The 20997-nt window shown below is 36.4% G+C and overlaps 1 protein-coding gene across 6 annotated transcripts in view; it reads right to left on the bottom strand.

Annotated features, from left to right (window-relative positions):
- Nucleotides 1-20997, bottom strand: part of SBF2 (SET binding factor 2) — a 489641-nt gene that overhangs the window by 85040 nt on the left and 383604 nt on the right. For all 6 annotated transcript variants that reach the window (XM_061147798.1, XM_061147803.1, XM_061147799.1 and 3 more), the window contains one exon: nucleotides 1256-1426. In XM_061147798.1, the coding sequence (XP_061003781.1) occupies nucleotides 1256-1426 (171 nt within the window). The remainder of the gene's footprint in view (nucleotides 1-1255; nucleotides 1427-20997) is intronic.

Here is a 20997-nt window from a genome sequence, read left to right as displayed (position 1 = left end):
CCCTCCCAACATCAGGGTCTTTTCCAATGAGTCAACTCTTCGCATGAGGTGGCCAAAGTACTGGAGTTTCAGCTTCAGCATTAGTCCTTCCAATGAATACCCAGGACTGATCTCCTTTAGGATGGACTGCAGTCCTAGGGACTCACAAAAGTCTTCTCCAACACCACAGTTCAAAAGCCTCAATTTTTCGGCATTCAGCTTTCTTCACAATCCAACTCTCACATCCATACATGACTAGTGGAAAAACCATAGCCTTGACCAGACGGACCTTTGTTGGCAAAGTAATGTCTCTGCTTTTTAATACGCTATCTAGGTTGGTCATTACTTTCCTTCCAAGGAGTAAGCATCTTTTAATTTCATGGCTGCAGTCACCACCTGCAGTGATTTTGGAGCTCAAAAAAAGTCTGACACTGTTTCCACTGTCTCCCCATCTATTTCCCATGAGGTGATGGGACCAGATGCCATGATCTTAGTTTTCTGAATGTTGAGCTTTAAGCCAACTTTTTCACTCTACTCTTTCACTTTCATCAAGAGGTTTTTTAGTTCCTCTTCACTCTCTGCCATAAGGGTGGTGTCATCTGCATATCTGAGGTTATTGATATTTCTCCCGGCAATCTTGATTCCAGCTTGTGCTTCTTCCAGCCCAGTGTTTCTCATGATGTACTCTGCATATAAGTTAAATAAGCAGGGTGACAATATACAGCCTTGACGTACTCCTTTTCCTATTTGGAACCAGTCTGTTGTTCCATGTGCAGTTCTAACTGTTGCTTCCTGACCTGCATACAGGTTTCTCAAGAGGCAGGTCAGGTGGTCTGGTATTCCCATCTCTTGAAGAATTTTCCACAGTTTACTGTGATCCACACAGTCAAAGGCTTTGGCATAATCAATAAAGCAGAAATAGATGTTTTTCTGGAACTCTCTTGCTTTTTCAATGATCCAGCGGATATTGGCAATTTGATCTCTGGTTCCTCTGCCTTTTCTAAAACCAGCTTGAACACCTGGAAGTTCTCGGTTCATGTATTGCTGAAGCCTGGCTTGGAGAATTTTGAGCATTACTTTACTAGCGTGTGAGATGAGTAGTAGGAAGTTATTATGGGGAAAAAAATATCAGGAATCAATAAAAGAAAGATGCTCACTAGGGGGCTTCCTAAAGTAAACCCCAAATACACTGGTAGGAAGTGGCTAGATAATACCTGACTGAACTTCCCTTGAAGCCAGGACCCTAGCCCCACACAAATACATCTTTTTATCTTACCTTTTGCTTCAGATGCAGGGCATGATTGTCCTCCTTGGCCGAGAGATACAGGGAGCGAACCTGTTCCTGCACCGCATTATAAAAGGTTGTCTCCCAAAACTGCTGATTCGTCCAAATGGGGTGGTCCTGTACACAGGTGTAAGCAAACTGGCTGACTCCAGGGGCCAGTTTCTGTGAGAACACATAATATATATAACCATGGAGCTGACAGGGTCATGACAGTTCAGAAGGTTACAGAGGCCACAGACAATCATGAATGTGATCAAAGGATTTATCTAAACATATCTTATGGCAAAACAAGCTTAGCAATCAGCAACGTACACATTTTTAACTGGCAACTTTGGGCTTGCTATCAAATCCTTTAAAGGATCTTATCTCTTAAAAGGGACATTTTAAAATCAAAAGTATTATACGAATTAGAAAATATATGAAAAGTACCTAAACACTGTACTGTGCATATAGCAGGAAATGTAGAGTTGGGTAGTTATTACAATTAGGACATATAATAAAATCCATCACAACCTGAATCTAAAATTTCAGATAGTTCAAAACTTTTTCTACTTGGTATCAGAGTACATTTTGGTGGGGTTAGGAGGGCACTAACTGAAATGTGAGTGAGCCTACAGGTTGGCCTCACACACAGAATGAGTGCGTATCATGAACTTCCCTCCTGCTTACTCTAGCCCTTTACCTCCTTACCGAGGCTGCTGCCTGGCTCACACACTCGCCAGCAGACTGTCTAGGGCTTCCAGGGTATTTTCTGGTAACCAAGTCTGGGTGTGGGAAGGTCATCTAAAACCAAACCTTCCTTTCCAGGACGTCCTGCTGGGCTTCTAAGTAAGAGTAAACCTTACTCTGTGATTAACAACTGAGGGAAAGAAAACTAACTCTGCAGTCACTTGAGGCACTTCATAAATATACATGTCATTTAATACTAAAAATCTTGTAAGATGCATATCGTTATCGCCAAATTAAAGAAGAGGACACAGAGGTTCAAAAAGGTTTAACTGAGTGATTGCCCAAGGCCATATAGCAATTACATAAGTGGTGGAACTAGGTTTCAAGCCCAAAGTTTGTTTCCAAATCCTTTTTACTTTGCAACCCTTTTTACTACAGCAAATTATCTTGAAAAAAAAAAAAACTGAAAGCAAATCATATATAAATTGAATAACAGTTAGTACAACTGTCTGTTATTTTAATCTTTCATTTTAGGATTTTACTACCCAGAGTAATATTCTGCCCTGAACCCTCTGATATGATCTGACTCACCTTTCCACAGCTGTTGCTTTCATTTCTGAAAGTTAAAAATGTCTCAAAGAAATTTAAATCCATTATTTTTCAGCAAATAGTTGATAATGGTCTCATTAGACAACTTTTCAGTCTATTTTATTCTTTAGAATTAATTTTTTTTCTATCAGTAAAACTAAAGTTTCTGATAATGTAAGTTTTATTTTGAAGCAATTAGTAAGTGAATTCTTTTCTGCTGAAATGTTGGACACTGAAGATCACTATTAAAGTTGCATACATAACAGTTATGTAGCAAAGAGTTCGTCCTTTTCTTAGGGATGCATAACAAACGTATAAGGTACCTGGTAAAAAATTATATGCTCAATACACATAGACTTCCTTCTTGGTCTAGAGCAGACTAAATCTTCAACTGGAATAGATACCATGCATACCATGAAATGTACTGTAGTACTCAAATAATTGGAATTGGGGTGGCTGTGATTTTTGCCTATTAGAGTCCGTGTACTTCTGCATCTCATGTGTAAGTCCCTTTCAGGGCAGGCCTATTACTGTTGTTGGGGTAATCATCTATTAACTCTTTTAGGCAGTCATAAGCTAGAACCGATCACAAAGCAAAGGTCAGGAAATCCTTAAGGGGAAGTTGCAAGACGTTTGCTTTTAAAACACAGCTACTCTCTACCTATGGGAACTCAGGGATAAAACGTGTGTGGTTCTGTAAATATGTAAACAGAAGCGACAGACACTGAGTCATACACTCCTTCTACACTCTGCTTGAGGATACTTGGGATGTAGGTTGCACTTCTTTTTATTTTTGCCCCAAACACTCTAAGAAATAACAGTGACCTCACTGGCAGTACATAGACCTATTATGAAAGAGATTTTAAAGGCATAAAATTTAAACAAGGTACAAACGTGCCTTTCCCATGAGTATAGTCAGGCAGCACCATTTCTTACAAACACAATATAACAACAGATTCTAACATTCTGGAGTTCTGAAATTATATTAACATAGATGAGCTCAGAAAAATTGAGCTTTTAATAAATCCTTATCAGTTTCTTACATAAAGTTCTTTTAGGATCATCAATACAATAAAAAAGTTATTGTAATAAATCTCTTATTACAACTTGACAGAGCTCTATAGAAATTTGAGAGTATAGTGAAGTCCTGCCTTCTTTTATCATTTTTCTCTCTGATGCTGCACATTCACTTTACTTGGCACATATCAGTTATTATTTTCCTGTTTATTAAAAAACTAAAAGTGACTACGTAAAAACTTCTCTGTTTTCAACAAAAGTGGACTGCATATGTTCCAAGGCAGAAAAAGTGGTGTGAAACAGTAGCCCAAAGTGTCAGAACCCACAGCTTGTTTACTGGATGAGAATGACAGTAAGGTGAAGGGATTATAGAATATGCACTTTTTGGTAGCAAGTCAGTCACAAATGGTGCTGGCATCTAATAAATGTGTAATAAATTATTAATTCCCAAATACTTAAAACATAATTTTTCTAAACACGAAATTTGCTTCTTTTCTTTGTGGTTTCCTGCCATGTCTTCTCAAGCGAAAGCAAGGAGCACTTTGATGTTTGAATGGGCAAGACCATTGCACTGATGGGCAGGTATGTTCTGAGGACCAGCAGAGGGCAGTAGCACCCTATTCTGTCTAAATTCCATGAGGGCTTTTAAAATAGGAATTGAAAAAAATGGAGCTCTACAGCCTGACTGGGCTAGAAAGTTGGGTGAAAGAATACTGCGTGTTCTCTCTGTACATATGAGAGATCTCATAAAGCAAATGGATTTTCCCAAGGTCACATAGCAAGATGTGTAGAAGAGAAGGAAATAGAGATAAAGTTTTCCATTATTTTATGTCATTTCTGTACGATACAAAAATTAAGATACTCCACCAAATAAAACTGTAATCATCTAGAGAAAGATACAATAATACTGCTCAGGGATTCAGATTCACTGTATCCTGTGATAGTAGTTTCAGTCAACAAAGAAAATAACCACCTGTGGAGAAAAGTACCTCATGATTCAAATCACTTCTTTGGTTTGAGAAAAAGGCTTTCCTAAGAGGATTTCTCAAATTGGTCCATATGCCAGCTTCATGACCTTTTATTTTACAACACATGAGACTCAATCCATACTGAAGGTCTGAGGGTGATGGTGGTGGTAAGGAATACTATTGTCAAATGATATCTTTCTTCCTCTTCAAATCTGGCAACAATATTTACTTTACATTTCATAATTCTTATGATTTTATCCTAAAGAAACAAGTGATATTTTGCCATGTAATTTCATGAGATGTTTAAAAATGTGTTGACTTACTTCCTTATCTAGGAAAAAAACAGCTCTGAAGGTACTAGATTAAGCAATGCCATTCATTTTTTCACAGAGCATTCAAAGGAAACACAGCATGGGACAGGATATGGGGAATAAACTTCATGGGGCTTACCAACCAGCAGACTAGATTCAAATCCAAATAGATGCATACAAATCCTCTCAGATGAGTTGGTCAAGGGAAGGTTAAGATATCAGTATGAGAGGCCAGTCTAAGGCCTGTCTGGTTAGATATGTTTGCTCTCCAGGCCCAAGCTCAGAGGGAAACCAGATTCCAGGAGAAAAAGTGCCTGGGAAGATTGAGTCCATAAATATTAATAGTCTTAAATAATAATTAGAATACAAAGAGTCACTGTTTAAATTGTTGGGTATTTCTTATCCAGTTCTGGACACTATAATACAAGGGTACCCCACTGCACAATTCAGGGTTGGTGCCAGTCAGTCCTTTTATGAGTCTACATTGGCTTAATGAAGCCCACATATTAAGTCACTTTAAGAATTAACTTCTGAATGTATTCTGATGAACTTTGGAAATGCTTAGTCTTGACAGACAAAAGGAAGACAGAAATGGGAAAAATGTGTATCTAAAACCTCTATTTATCAACTCTTAGCCACATCTTAACACATTTGTTTTTGTGCATTATTTTTTTAACAAGAGACATACAACATTGTAGATTTGATTGAAACTCTTCATTCCATTTCTCTCCTATCTGAAAGGTAACAGTGATCCTTAATTATTTTTCATTCCCATTTATGTTTTTATACCTGTTTGTATCCATAAAGAAGATATAGGATTACATTGCAGGTTTCATCTTATTCCTTACTAATCTTTTTCAAAATATACAGTTTATATTTCATTGATTTATATAATATTTAATTAAGCTATATAATTAATTGGGACAAAATATCTGGTTCTTTATATACATACAACTCAGAAGGGACAGACAGCGGCGTACAAGAAATGAGTATTTAGAATATCGTGTTCATTTGTGAGTGGAGTTTACAGAAAGGTGAGTAATCAAATAATTAAGAGGATGTAATGTGAGAATCTACTATAGTTTTCCCTTGATACTGAGCAGTGCAAGTAACTTTAAATGCATAATCATACAAACCTCTCCTGGAGTCCTTAGAAGATCCAAACACACAATTTCTACACAAGAAATATATTCATTTGCAGCATTGCCCAGTATTCATTTGATGTGCCATTGTCAGTAGTTGGAATGTCAGGGTTGAAGTCCTTAAACCATGTATCCTTTTAATGATTCTCTGTATTAAGATGCTTAGCAAATACTGACATACTGAGAGAGAAGATGAATCAATTTCTTTCCTTTGTTGTCCAAAATTTAGTAGAACCCAAATACGGTGTTGTCAAGTCCTTTGCCTGGGTTTAGTATTCCTAAAAACACAAAACAGGATGCAAATCCCTGCTCCTTTTTGGTAGGTTTTGAAACTTCATATAAGCAGTATCATCTTGTGTCTTATTCTGCCACTTGGTTTTTTACATATTATGTTGCTAGACTTATTAAGGTAATAAATAATAATTCGTATAACTAACTTGTACTGGTGGTTTCTCGCTATATATATTTATGAAATTACTTAGTCCTTAATAGCAATTTTATAATCTACTGTGTGTGCATGCTATCTTTCCCACCCAGGGATCGAACCTGCATCTCCTGTGTCTCCTGCATTGCAGGCGGGTTCTTTATTGCTGAACCGCCAGGGAAGCCCCACGATCCACTGAGATAAATACTATTATTACCCTTGCTTTAAAAGGGAAGAAACTGAGGCACAGAGAAGTTAAGTAATTTGTCCAAGAGAATATTGCCAGGAAATACTGGAACCAGAGCTGGGATTCAAACTCAGGTAGTTTAGCTAGAGAATTTAATTTCTTATTCATTGCACAACTTAACTGTGTGGAATTCCACTGTATGAATATATAGCATTTCCTTGTTCCTGTTAACGGATGTTTGTATTGTTTCTACCTTTTAGCTACTAGAAACAGTGGTTCATAGCAACTGTCAGCTTTGATGAATAGTTTCAGAACTATTTAATAGTACCTGGAACTACTTGAGAGGATTCTAAGGAGTATTCCCATTGTTATTTGTACAATAAACATTTTTGGGTTACTGTACACTGGTACGGTAATGAGAAATTACTTCAAATAGACTTTCTACAAACCTACTGTTCAAAAACTTAATAATTCTTTAATATGAAATATCTAGTCAGTGTTTAAAATACCTTTTAAATGTTAAAAAAGTTTTCCTTTGATTTTTCCTTGTTTTTTATTTTTACTTTTTTTTTTTTTTTTTTAGAATCAGTTTGTTTGACTTAGGAAGGACTCAAACAAGGTGTGTGTGTGTGTGTGTGTGTGTGTGTGTGTGTGTGTGTGTGTGTATATATGGTAGGTTTTAATCTTTAGATTTCTCTACCACCTGTCTGTTCACCTCCCCCGACACCATCCATCTGCAACCTATTTTTTGAAGAAACTGGATCATTTGTCCAACAGAGTTTCCATCTGTCTAGTGGTTGCTGACTGTATCCCAATAATCTCATGTGGAATATTCTTTTGTCCTCTACATTTCCTACAAATTGGTAGCTGGATCTAGAAGCATGATCAGAGTCAGGCTTCACTGTGGCAACAATATTTCACAGATACCATTATAAGAGGCATATCTGGTTGTTTCTCTTTTTACAGTCTTAAGGCCATTGACAGTCAATGCCTGGATTCATTAATCATTAGGAGCAATAAAATACTGATATTCTCATTCCACCATTACTTTCTCACTTACTGTTGTTATTGTTCAGTTGCTAAGTTGGGTCTGACTCTTTGTGATCCCATGGACTGCAACATGCCAGACTCCTCAGTCCTTCATCATCTCCTGGAGTTTGCTCAAATTCATGTCTATTACGTAGGTAATGCTATCTAAACCTCTCATATTCTTGCTGCCCCCTTCTCCTTTTGCCGCCAATCTTCCCCAGTATCAGGGTCTTTTCCAATGAGTCAGTCCTTCACCTTAGGTGGCCAAGGGATAGGAGTTTCAGCTTCAGCACCAGCCCTTCCAATGAATATTGGAGTTGATTTCCTTTAGGATTGAGTGGTTTGATTTCCTTGCTGTCCAAGGGACTCTCAAGAGTCTGCTCTAGCAACACAGTTCAAAAGCATCAGTTCTTTGGCACTCAGTGTTGTTTCTGGTCCAACTGCCACATCTGAACATGGCTACAGGAAAAATCATAGCTTTGACTATATGGTCTTTTGTCAGCACTGCTTTTTAATACACTATGTAGGTTTATTATAGCTTTCCTTCCAAGCAGCAAGAGTCTTCTAATTTCAAGGCTGCCATCACCATCTGCAGTGATTTTGGAGCCTAAGAAAAAAACAAAAAAAATTTCCCACTGCTTCAACTATTTCCCCTTCTATTTTCCATGAAATGATGGGACCAGATGCCATGATCTTAATTTTTTCATGGTGAGTTTGAAGCCAGTTTTTTCACGCTCCTCTTTCACCCTCATCTAGCGGCTCTTTAGTTCCTCTTCGCTTTCTGCCGTTAGAGTGGTATCATCTGCATATCTGAAGTTGTTGACGTTTTTCCTGGCAATCTTGATTCCAGCTTGTGATTCATCCAGCCTGGCACTCCACATGATGTACTCTGGATATAAGTTAAATGAGCAGGGTGACAATATACACAGCCTTGTCATACTCCTTTCCCAATATTGAACCAGTCAGTTGTTCCATGTCTGGTTCTAACTGTTGCTTTTTGACCTACATACAGGTTTCTCAGAAGACAGGTAAGATGGGTTGGTATTCCTATCTCTTTGAGAATTTGCCACAGATCGTTGTTATCCACACAGCCAAAGGCTTTAGCTTAGTCAATGAACAGAAGTAGTTGTTTTTCTGGAATTCTCTTGCTTTTTTCTATGATCCAATGGACGTTGGCAATTTGATTTCTGGTTTCTCTGCCTTTTCTAAACCCAGCTTGTACTTCTGGAAGTTCTTGGTTCATGTACTGCTGAAGCCTAGCTTGAAGGATTTTGAGAATCATTTTACTAGCATGTGAAATGAGCACGATTGTACGGTAGTTTGAACATTTGTTGGCACTGCCCTCTAGCTTCTCTTTAGATCACATAAATCTTCCTCACTTATTAGCTAGGATATTTATATAAAGAAAAACTTCCCCTCATCAGTTGTTTGCAGACCCAAACATATAGTCTACATTAGAAAGTAGGATAAATATATGATTTTATCCCTTCATTTTTCAGTTTTAAAAACAATGACTTATTTCTTTAGCAGTCATTATAGATGAACAGTTTACTTTTTCTTTTCCTATTGATATTTTTTATGAACCTGCAGATTTTAAAACATATTTATAACCATGCTTAGTCCTGTGGATCTTGTGGACTGATGTATCTAATAATGTTGTTTATAAAAAGCACTGTGGAGGATAAAGGGCCTAATTGGGAGAATATAATCAGCAAAAAGACTAGCAGATCCGTATCCAGGTATCTTCTCTGGGGTCTATGTGCAAAAGGAGCAATAAAAGAAATGCATCAGTGAGTTCTGGCACAGGAAATGGAGAAATTTGGTGAGTCACAGTTCTCATGAGGTGTACTTACAAATGTCCCAAAAGCTCAACAAATATGTTTATTTTAGCATTATCCTTAATAGCTATATCCGCCCCCCCCCCAAAGTTCACAATTTTAATGTTTAACTACAGAGAAGAAAGGTCAGGCAAATGATGGTACCTTATTAACACAAAAAATATTATGCTACAATTGAAGTGATGATGTGCTTATGAGTGAAGTGCTTATGCTATATTTCAAAAAAACAAGCCAATTATGCTATGACTACATCTGCAAGTACATAAAAACTAGGAGGAAAAAGGCAAAATGAAAATGAAGTAAAGATAATAGAATTTTGAACAATTTCTTTTCTTTCTTAAAAAAGAATTTTTAAGAGATTTTTAAATTAAATGGCAGGCTGAATATTCTTTTGTTCCCTGAACTCCACTGAAATGACAGCAAAGAAAAAAAAGTTAAAAATATACAAGAACAAAGAGAATGAGAGAGGAGACAACACCACACCAGATAAATGATGTTAATAAGATTTTAGAAGTCATAAAATGGATTTAGTAACAAATAACAAATCTGAAGATCAGATAAAGCTGAAACCCCCTACTACACAGAAAAGGAAAGCCCTTTTCACGTTTTAAAAGAGCGAATTTTTATAGTACATGAATTATATCTCAATTTACAAATGAAACAACCCCAGTGCATATCAAATGATGAATAAAATGTGGTATATGTGTACAATGTTATACATAGCAATTAACAAAATATGAGGTACTGATAATGTTATACCATGGATGAAACTTGAAAACGTTATGCTAAGTGAAAGAAGCCAGTTATGAAAGATTACATATTGCATGGCTTCATTCATATGAAAATCCAGAACAGGTACATCCATAGAGATAAAAAGTAGATCTGCTATGGCCTAGGGCTCAGGGGGTAGGGGGAAATGAGTAGTGACAGCTAATGGTTATGGTGTTTCTTTTCATAGTAATAAAAATGTTTTAAAATTGATTGTGGTGAGCAATGAGGTACCATTACACGCCAGTCAGGATGGCTGCTATCCAAAAGTCTACAAGCAATAAATGCTGGAGAGGGTGTGGAGAAAAGGGAACCCTCTTACACTGTTGGTGGGAATGCAAACTAGTACAGCCGCTATGGAGAACAGTGTGGAGATTTCTTAAAAAACTGGAAATAGAACTGCCATATGACCCAGCAATCCCACTGCTGGGCATACACACTGAGGAAACCAGATCTGAAAGAGACATGTGCACCCCAATGTTCATCACAGCACTGTTTATAATAGCCAGGACATGGAAGCAACCTAGATGCCCATCAGCAGATGAATGGATAAGGAAGCTGTGGTACATATACACCATGGAATATTACTCAGCCGTTAAAAAGAATTCATTGGAACCAGTCCTAATGAGATGGATGAAACTGGAGCCCCTTATACAGAGTGAAGTAAGCCAGAAAGATAAAGAACATTACAGCATACTACCACATATATATGGAATTTAGAAAGATGGTAACGATAACCCTATATGCAAAACAGAAAAAGAGACACAGAAATACAGAACAGACTTTTGAACTCTGTGGGAGAATGTGAGGGTGGGATATTTCAAAAGAACCGCATGTATACTATCTATGGTGAAACAGATCACCAGCCCAGGTGGGATGCATGAGACAAGTGCTCGGGCCTGGTGCACTGGGAAGACCCAGAGGAATCGGGTGGAGAGGGAGGTGGGAGGGGGGATCGGGATGGGTAATACGTGTAAATCTATGGCTGATTCATATCAATGTATGACAAAACCCACTGAAATGTTGTGAAGTAATTAGCCTCCAACTAATAAAAAAAAAAAAAAAGAAAAAAAAAAGTAAAATTGATTGTGGTGAAAGGGAATTTACTAAAAACCACTGAAATGTATACCCTGAATGAGTGAACTGTTGTGGCATGTGAATTATATCTCAATAAAACGTTTTAAAAAGGTTGCTGATAAGAGAAACTGGGCAAGGACATGGAAACTATCCATCTTACCAACTTTTGGTAAATGTCAAAATACTCTAAAGTTTACTTTACAAAATGGATGAAAGAAGACAGTATACTGGTACTTGTCCAAAGGAAGCTGGACTGGCTCTGTTAATGCAAGGTGATTTCAAAGAATATTGCCACAGATAAAGGAGGTCATTTCATGAAAATCAGGAAGACATAAAACCTCAAAGTGCTTATGTACAAGTAAGACAGCTTCAAAATATAAGAATGAAATCTGACAGAAATGCAAGGAGAAATAAATACACAATTATAGTTGGAGACTTCAATATCTCTAAGTAATTAACAAGTGTAAGCAGAAAATCAGCAAGGATATATAATAGACTTGAATAACATTATCAACTAACTTGATTGACAGCATGACAGCAAAATAACCACGCTTGTCAAGTGCATACAGAACATTTATCAAGAAAATCTCTCTGGCAATAAGTCATCATATACTTAAGGGATTCAAATTATACAAAGTATATTCTCTGAGCAAAATGGAATTAAATTAGAAATCAATAATAGAAAAGTATCTAGAAAAATCTTCAAATATTTGTAAACTAAATGACTCCCCGACCAAAGAGGAAGTAAAAGGGGAAATTAGAAAATACTTTGCACGAAATGAAAACATAACATATCAGAATTTGTGATATGCCACTAAAGCAATAATAGTTTGGGAGGGATTTTATAGCAATAAATATCTGTATTGGAAACGAATGGTCTCAAATCAATGACCTTAGCTTACACTTAGAGAGATTATAAGAAAAGCAAATTAAGATTGAAAACAAATAGAAGAAGGGAATTAATAAAGATTAAAGCAGTAATCAATGAAACATAAAACAGAAAACCAATAAAGAAAACCAATCAAACCAAAAGCTGATTCTTTGGTAAGATTAATAACATCAATAAATCTCTAGTCAGACTGATTAGGGGAAAAAAAGATATAATTACCACTATCAAGAATAAGTAACACTGCCTGGATGGGAGGGGAGTTTGGGGTAGAATGGATACATGTATATATATGGTTGAATCCCTTCACTGTTCACTTGAAACTATCACATTGTCAATCAACTATATCGCAATATAAAACAAAAATTTAAAAAAGAATAAGTAGCATTATTAGAAGTTCTACAGATATTAAAAGGATAATAAAGAAACATTATGAAGAACTTTATGTTATTGACAATATTGACAACTTAGACAAAATGAACAGATTCCTTGAAAAATACAAACTACCAAACCTCAATCGAGAGGAAATAGATAGAAGACTTCCCTGCTGGTCCAGTGGCTGAGGCTCTGTGCTCCCAGGGCAGAGAATCTGAGTTTGATCCCTGGACAGGGAACTAGATCCCACATGCTGCAACTAAGACCTGGTGAAACTAAGTAAATAAGCATATATTTAAAAAAAAAAAAAAGAGGAAACAGATAACCTGAATAGGCTCATATCCATCACAGAAATCCAAACTGCAGTAAAAGAATCTTCCAACGAAGAAAACATTCAACACACAGCTCTACCAGGAATTCTACCAAACATTTAAGAAAGAACTAATAACTCTTTTAACACAAACTCTTTCAAATAATCAAAGAGGAGGGAATAATTCCCAACTCATTCTATGAGGCCAGTGTTACACTGATACACAGATGTAAAAATTCTAAACAAAATTCTAACAAACCAAATCTAGCATGTATTAAAAGAATAATAAATGACCCTTGAACAACACAAGTTTGAACTGCACTTACAAGTGGAATTTTTTTCACTCAATATGTACTACAGTACTACATGATCTACATGGATTGAATCCAAGGATGTGGAACCTTGAACACAGAGGGCCAATCAAGCAGAGAAAGCATAATCTTGCAACAAATGCTGTTAGAACAATTGGGTCTTTGCTCATATCTAGTACCATATTAATTCATTAATACTAATTAATCAATAACTAATATTAATTCAAAAGGAATCACAGACTTAAATGTAAAACCTAATATTATAAGATTTCTAAGAATATTTACAAATCATATATTTGCTAAGGACTTATATCCAGAATATGTAAAAAACTCTCAAAACTCAAGACAAACAATCCAGTTCTAAAAGATGGGCAAAATACCTGAACAGATACTTTACCAAAGATGAATATAGAAGGCAAATAAACACATGAAAAGACCCTCAACATTATTAGTCATTAGGAAAATGTAAATAAAAATCATGACGAGATATCATTACACATCTGTTAGAATGACTAAAATTAAAAGCAATGACATTAGTATGGGAGGAACTGGAACTCTCAATCACTACTGAGAGGAATATAAAATGGTAGCACTTTGGGAAAAAGTTTGATCATTTCTTAAAAAGTTAAACATATACCTATCATATGATCCAGCCACTCCATTCTTAGGTATTTACCCAAAATAAAATGAAATGTATGTCTATACAAAGATTTGTATACAACTATTTATAGTAGCTTTATTTGTAACAGATCATATTTAGAAACAACTCAAATATTCACCAACAGGCAGGTTAAAAGTAGGGTGTTGTTTTGTTTTTTGTTTTTACAATGGAACACTACTCAGCAATAAAAAAGAATACATTGCAACAATGCAGATGAATCACACAATAATTTGAGATTCATCTATGCTGAAGATAGACAAAAATATCATATACTGTATAACTACATTTATATATGACTACAGAACATGCTAACTACATGCAAACTCTGTAGTGATAGAAAGTTGATCAGCAGTTTCCTGGGGGTGAGGAAGAAGGTCAGATGAGAAGAGATTACAATGAAACACGAGGAAATCTTTGGGGGCAATGAATATGTTCCCTGTACTGACTGTGGTGATGGTTCCATGGTGGGTATCTGTATCTGTTAAAACTTACCAAATCAAATTGTACAGTTTAACTACATATAGTTTATTATGTGTCAGTTATACCTTAATAAAATCAATTAAAAAACCTAGTAAATGTATAAATAAGTTTTAAATATTTCATTGTATGTAAATTTTACCTCAAGAGAAGAAAATGCAAACTATAATTACAATTCTCACTACAAAATGGTACGCATGTTGAAGTACTATAATTATATGTTGCCTATAATTTGCTTTGAAATACATAAAAAATAAGGTAGATTGATGGACAGATAGACACGTATAAAGAAAGGATAGAAAAATGTTAGTATTAGACTCTAGATGGTAGTTTTATGGATGTCTACTGGAAATTAAAAATGTTTTCTCTATGTTTGAAAAATTTCATAATAAATATTGAGAAAAAATAGAGTATTAGTCTAGGCATTAGTATCCAACCAGTAGGAGTTCTAGAAAGAAAACAGGAAAAACTGAGATGATAAAATACATAAAAAAAACAAAGGGCATGGATTTTCAAATTGAAAGCACCATCTCATATCTAGCAAACTGAATGAAAAAAGAACCACAGTAAGGTATATAATTATAAACACTTAATCTTTAAAGGAGAATTCTATAAAGGAGCATAAGGAAAAAAAACAGGCCACACACAAAGGATTAGAAATCACTATAGCATCAGACTTGGTATGGTGGTGAAATGAAGAGATCTAAATTTTCATACTCCAAGTCAACTGATACAATGTCTAATATGGTAAAATTAAGGAACAGAAGTAAAAGCATGTTATAAACTCTAAGCCAAATACCAAAAAGAAACATCTGAACAATTAAACATTGTAGATCTTGAAGGTAAGGCAAGGGACCTTTGTTTTGTTAGAAACCATGTAACCTTTGCATTTCTGACTTAAACACATGTATTACTTTGAAAGGCTTTACATTAGAAAACACTTTAAAATGTGATTAGCTTCCCAGGTGATGCTAGTGGTAAAGAACCCGACTGTCAATGTAGGAGACATAAGAGACATGGGTTTGACCCCTGGGTTGGAAGTAGTGCAAAGTAAGATTTTCCACTTTGTGGTTGGAAATGAAATATTTAAGGTTTTGTGTTTTTTTTGGCCATATCACTTGGTTTGTGGGATCTCAGTTCCCTGACCAGGGATTAAACCTGGGGCCCTTGGCAGTGAAAGTGCAGAGTCCTAACCACTGAACTGCTAGGGAATTCCTCAAAATGCTTAAGGTTTTAATCCTTAGTTAATTAGAAAAAAAATAATCAGGTTATTGTAAAGTTTTGCTGGGTATTAAAACTGTTGGTGTGGCCTCAATCTATTATGCAATTTGTGTCATTAGGATATATTCCTCTAAAGATACCCATTAGCTGAAATCTAATTTATAAGGGGCCATTTCCTTGACTTACACTGCTCAGAGTAGATGATCTATTAATGTTTTTTCTCTTTCTTCACTAGTATGTTCAAAATATCTCCTGGAGCACAAGCAATGTCTCCAAGGCCATGTCCTAAGCAAACTGATTTCGAGTGAAAGAGCTGACAGTCATAACAGTGCAATGGTGTAACAAGTGAGGATGGAGCACTGACCATCATTGGTTCCTATGCCCAAGCCCCAGTGGCTTGGCAGATTTCAGAGATGGAGTGACAAATACACCGTTCACTCACCCCAAACAGCACATGTTCTAAAGTAACTCATTCTTCCGCTGATAGAACTGCATATTGTTTCTAGATAAAAATAACAGCTTTGGTGATACTAGTGATTCTTGGATTCCACTTTATCAGAGATGAAAGGAAAACTCTTTCTAGGGCTTGGGGAGTCTTCTCAGTGACTTAAAGCAATCACTAAATAGCAAGTTTTACAGGGTGCTACATAGGTCTAAAGAGATTTGTATTAGTGTAGTATAAAAATATTATGCCATTAGATTTGACACTGATTTCTTAGATATGACATTAAAGGCACATGTAACAAAAGAAAAAAGACAAGTTGGACTTTATGAAACTAAAAACTTTGTGCATCAAAAGACACTATCCACAGAGCAAAAAGGCAACCCACACAATGAGAGAAAATGTTTGTAAATTATACATCTGATATGGGACTAATATCCAGAACATATACAGAACTTCAAAAACTCAACAACAACAGAACAACTCAAATAAAAATGAGCAAAGTACTAGAATAGATGTTTCTCCAAGAAGATATATAAATGGCCAATCTGCATATGTAAAGATGTGCGCTGATTATTAAGGAAATGCAAATCAAAAGAGTCAGTCCATCTCTTTGCAACCTCATGGACTATAGCCCACCAGGCTGCTCTGTCCATGGAATTATCCAGGCAAGAATACTGGAGTGGATAGCCATTCCATTCTGCAGGGGATCTTCCTATCCCAGGGATCAAACCTGAGTCTCCTGCATTGCAGGCAGATTCTTTACCATCTGAACCACCAGGGAAGCCAAGAACAGATGTTTTGCCAAAGAAGATATATAAACGGCCAGTTGCACATATAAAGATGTGTGCTAATTATTAGGGAAATGCAAATCAAAACAGCAATAAGCTACCACCTAACACCCACTAGGATGGGTACTTTCAAAAAAAATCAGAAAGTAACAAGTGCTGGTGAGGATGTAGAGAAAGGTGAAGCCTTATACACTGTTGGTGGGAATGTAAAATGGTAAACTGTTGTGGAAAACAGTATGGTTAATTCTTCAAAAAACTAAAAATAAAATTACCATATTATCCAGCAATTCTAGTTCAAAAAGCTGAAAGTAGTCTTAAAAAGATATCTGTGTAGGTATATTCATAGCAGCAGTATTCACAATAGTAAAAAAATGTTAAAGTAACTTGAGACTCCTTTGGACTGCAAGGACATCCAACCAGTCCATCCTAAAGGATATCAGTCCTGGGTATTCACTGGAAGGACTGATGCTGAAGTTGAAACTCCAATACTTTGGCCACCTGATGTGAAGAGTTGCCTCATTGTAAAAGACCCTGATGCTGGGAAAGATTGAGGGCAGGAGGAGAAGGGGACGACAGAGGATGAGATGGTTGGATGGCATCACCGACTTGATGGGCATGAGTTTGAGTAAACTCCGGGAGTTGGTGATGGACAGGGAGGCCTGGCGTGCTGCGATTCATGGGGTCGCAAAGAGTCGGACATGACTGAGCGACTGAATTGAACTGAAATGAACCTAAGTGTCCTTTGACTGATGAACAGATAAGCAAAACCTGGTATATACATACAGTGGAGTATTATTCAGCCTTAAAAAGGAAATTCTACAATATACTATAACATGGATGAAGCTTGAGGACATCATGTTAAGTGAAATAAGCCAATCACAGAGAGACAAGTACTGTATGATCCCACTTATATGAGGTACTTAGTCAAAATCATAAAGACTGAAAATGTAATGGTAGTTACAAGAGGATGGGGGAGAGTTAATGGTAAATTATTATTTAATAGGTACAGAGTTTCAGTTTTACAAGATAAAAAGAGTTATGGGGATGGCTGAGGTGACAGTCACACTGCAATGTGAATGTATTTTATACCACTGGACTGTATGTACATTTAAATGTAGTAAAGATGGTAAATTTTGTGTTATGTGTGTTTCACCACAATAAAAAAAGAAAAAAATTAGCTCACAGTCATGAAAGGTAGTTGTCATTCACCACAGCTTTAGTAATCCAGAAGGTATACTATGTAACCAAAACTAAGATTATGGTATACCATTTGTGCTAATTTCATTTCAATTTAGCCGCAAGGAGGTAGGAAGATTCAATATGTTAAACACTTAGCATAGTACCTGGCACTTAATATGTATTTAGTAAATAGAAGCAGCAGCCAGGGCTCAAGGATTTAGTGAAGCAGTTGCATAGTGGTACAAGGTGATAGCGTAACTGCCAAAAGACTATGCGGGAAGTCATGGCTGTCTCTGGAAAAGCCACATGGCTAGAAAGCTGGCAGTGGTCACCTGGCTCTAGATGTCCTGCATGTAACAGCTCACTATTACATCAGGATAAAAAAGACAAAGATCTATTTTCTGGAAAAGCACGTTCCTTTCCTTACGTGATTAAACTTTACAGTTGAAATGCTCTGATTCAATTTGGGTAATGTTATTGTTATCTTAAGAGACTGTTCCAATGATAAAGAATCTAGGGGGAAAACAATTAGCAATTAGCATTAGCAAGGCTTGATTTCAAGTGATTTTTAACTTGAATTTTATTACCAAAAAAAATATCTTAAGAAAAATGAACTTCTTCCTTATACCATTTTCTACTTTTTACGAGATGAAAGCAAGAATCACAGTACTATCGGATTAGCATTTTGAGGCACATCTTTTCCTTCCTTAGTTTCCATCTATTCAACTTTTCCAGACATATACCGACACACACAATTAAATTATTTTGTTAGAATTATGAAAGGCAAAGCAAGTCTTGAAAGCATCCTTACAAACAGCAAAACCAATATCCGGGGGCCTAAATTTCAGAATTTTATTGAAATTTTGACTCAAAAACTTACGACTCTTGTCAATGACCAAATAAAGACTCAAATTGTAGGTTGCATCCATGGTCCAGTCAATTGTGGGTGAAGTAACTGCAACTGCTTTCTAAGGGTTTTATTTTGAAACTGTGGTCTTCAGAGAATGAGTGATGGACAGCCACTATGATTCACTAAGTTGGTGCCCACGCAAATTGGAGGCCACAGAGCAGTAAATACTAGGGCTGAACCTTGAAGTGTTTCTGACTGATAGAATATTCTCAGATGAGTCACCTAAGCTCCCAGTTTAAGTTCATTACAAAGATAACACCTTCTTGACTGGATGTGTTTCTGCCTATTTTTGAAAAGAAAAACAGTATTATTAGATGACTCTATATAGTGGGGAAAAACATTATTTCTTAAAAAGAAAAATATGCCATTATTTTTTTAAGAAAACAGATCTTCTTCAACTTTAGTTCTATTGAGTTTTACTTATTTATGAAAGATTCATTAAAACTGGGCCTCTAAAATGATGAATAAGCTGTTGATCTACTACCCATTTCCCAGGAAGAAGAATTATCTACTGACTCATATAGGTCAGGTCAAAGTTATCAAAGTGTTTGCTTTGGTTAGTCCATAACTATACCCAGAATTCTAAAATACAAGTGAATAGCACTAATTATCTGGCTAAAAATAGCTGAGACGGGTCCAGGACTTAGAATAAATAGCTGTAAAGTCATACTAAACTGTTCAAGGACTGGAGACAGTTTTCAAGCTTCAAGGTCATTTCCCAGTTTTGATACGTTTAGGAATACCACAAATCCACCTCTGCACCCCCAATTCTCTATGTCCATTTATTAATGCTGAGAATTTTACCATTCATTTTACTATTCATGTGTCATTCTTACAGTTGAAGGGCTAGTTCCTTGTCAAAGGCAAATATCCCTGCAGGTTTGGGCGTACTTTTACCCAGTTGCTTTGAAATTAAGCTTCCTTAGCAGGGTAGAAAAAGCAGTCATGAGGGAACTTGAAATTTGAAGCAAGAGAAAATAAGAGGGCCAATGAAGTTGGAAAAGGACATGGAACAAGGCTGGGGAAACCAATTATCTCCCCAATTTGCCTGGTCAGTTCTCTCTGGGAGGTCCATCTGCGTTCCTGGAATATGCAGAGAAAGGTTTTTAATTCATGGAGAGGTAGGAGGAGTTCAAGTTCAACATATAAATGGCAGTAGATTTTTATGCCTATCATCAAACACTTGCAGAAGTGGGCACATCTGCTGGTGAGAGAGCACAAATATGAAAGTACACAGGCACATACAAACACACAATATGTGTTAAACTTACTTTTTTTTTTTTTTTTAGTATAGACTCCTTAAGTTAAAAGAAACCTCAGAGATAGTTTAATTTTTTCATTGACATATGGGGATGCTATGAGACACAGAAGTAGAGACGTGATCAAGGCCACATAGCTGTTTAGAGTAATACTGAAACCAGAGAAGGAAGTTTCATAAGATACCAAATAATTTGGCCACATCCTCTCTTTCAGGACTTCCTGAGTACCATTCACTTTAAAAAAAAAAATTTTTTTTTTACCATTCACTTTTGTAGATGTCATTCTACAAGTGAAGGAGCTGAATGCTCTGTGTGCTGAATATATTCTTTGCTTTCTCACTGCTATGACATTGGTTACGTTATTTAAATCTTCCACCTGGAATCTGTTCTTCCAATCTCTAATGATTAAAATTCTCTTCATTCTACAAAGGGCTATAAAGCCTCTTTCAAAAAGACTTCCCTGGTTACTATCAATTGTGCCTACTTAAAATTCATATGTTAAAGCCCTAACTCCCCAGTGTGACTGTATTTGAAGGAAGTAAACAAGGTTAGGGCTTCCCTTGTGGCTCAGCTGGTAAAGAATCCAGCTGCAATGCAGGAGACCTGGGTACAATCCCTGAGCTGGGTCCCCTGGAGAAGGGAAAGGCTACCCACTCCTACGGGGAGAAGTATTAATAACCTCAGATATGGAGATGACACCACCTTTATGGCAGAAAGTAAAGAGGAACTAAAGAGCCTCTTGATGAAAGTGAAAGAGGAGAGTGAAAACCTGGCTTAAAATTCAACATTCAAAAAACAAAGATCATGGCATCCGGTCCCGTCACTTCATGGCAAATAGATAAGGAAACAATGGAAACAGTGACAGACTTTATTTTCTTGGGCTCCAAAATCAC

Source organism: Dama dama, chromosome 1, assembly GCF_033118175.1.
Source record: "Dama dama isolate Ldn47 chromosome 1, ASM3311817v1, whole genome shotgun sequence".
NCBI classification, from domain to species: domain Eukaryota; kingdom Metazoa; phylum Chordata; class Mammalia; order Artiodactyla; family Cervidae; genus Dama; species Dama dama.
This window is presented reverse-complemented; position numbering and strand designations above follow the sequence as displayed.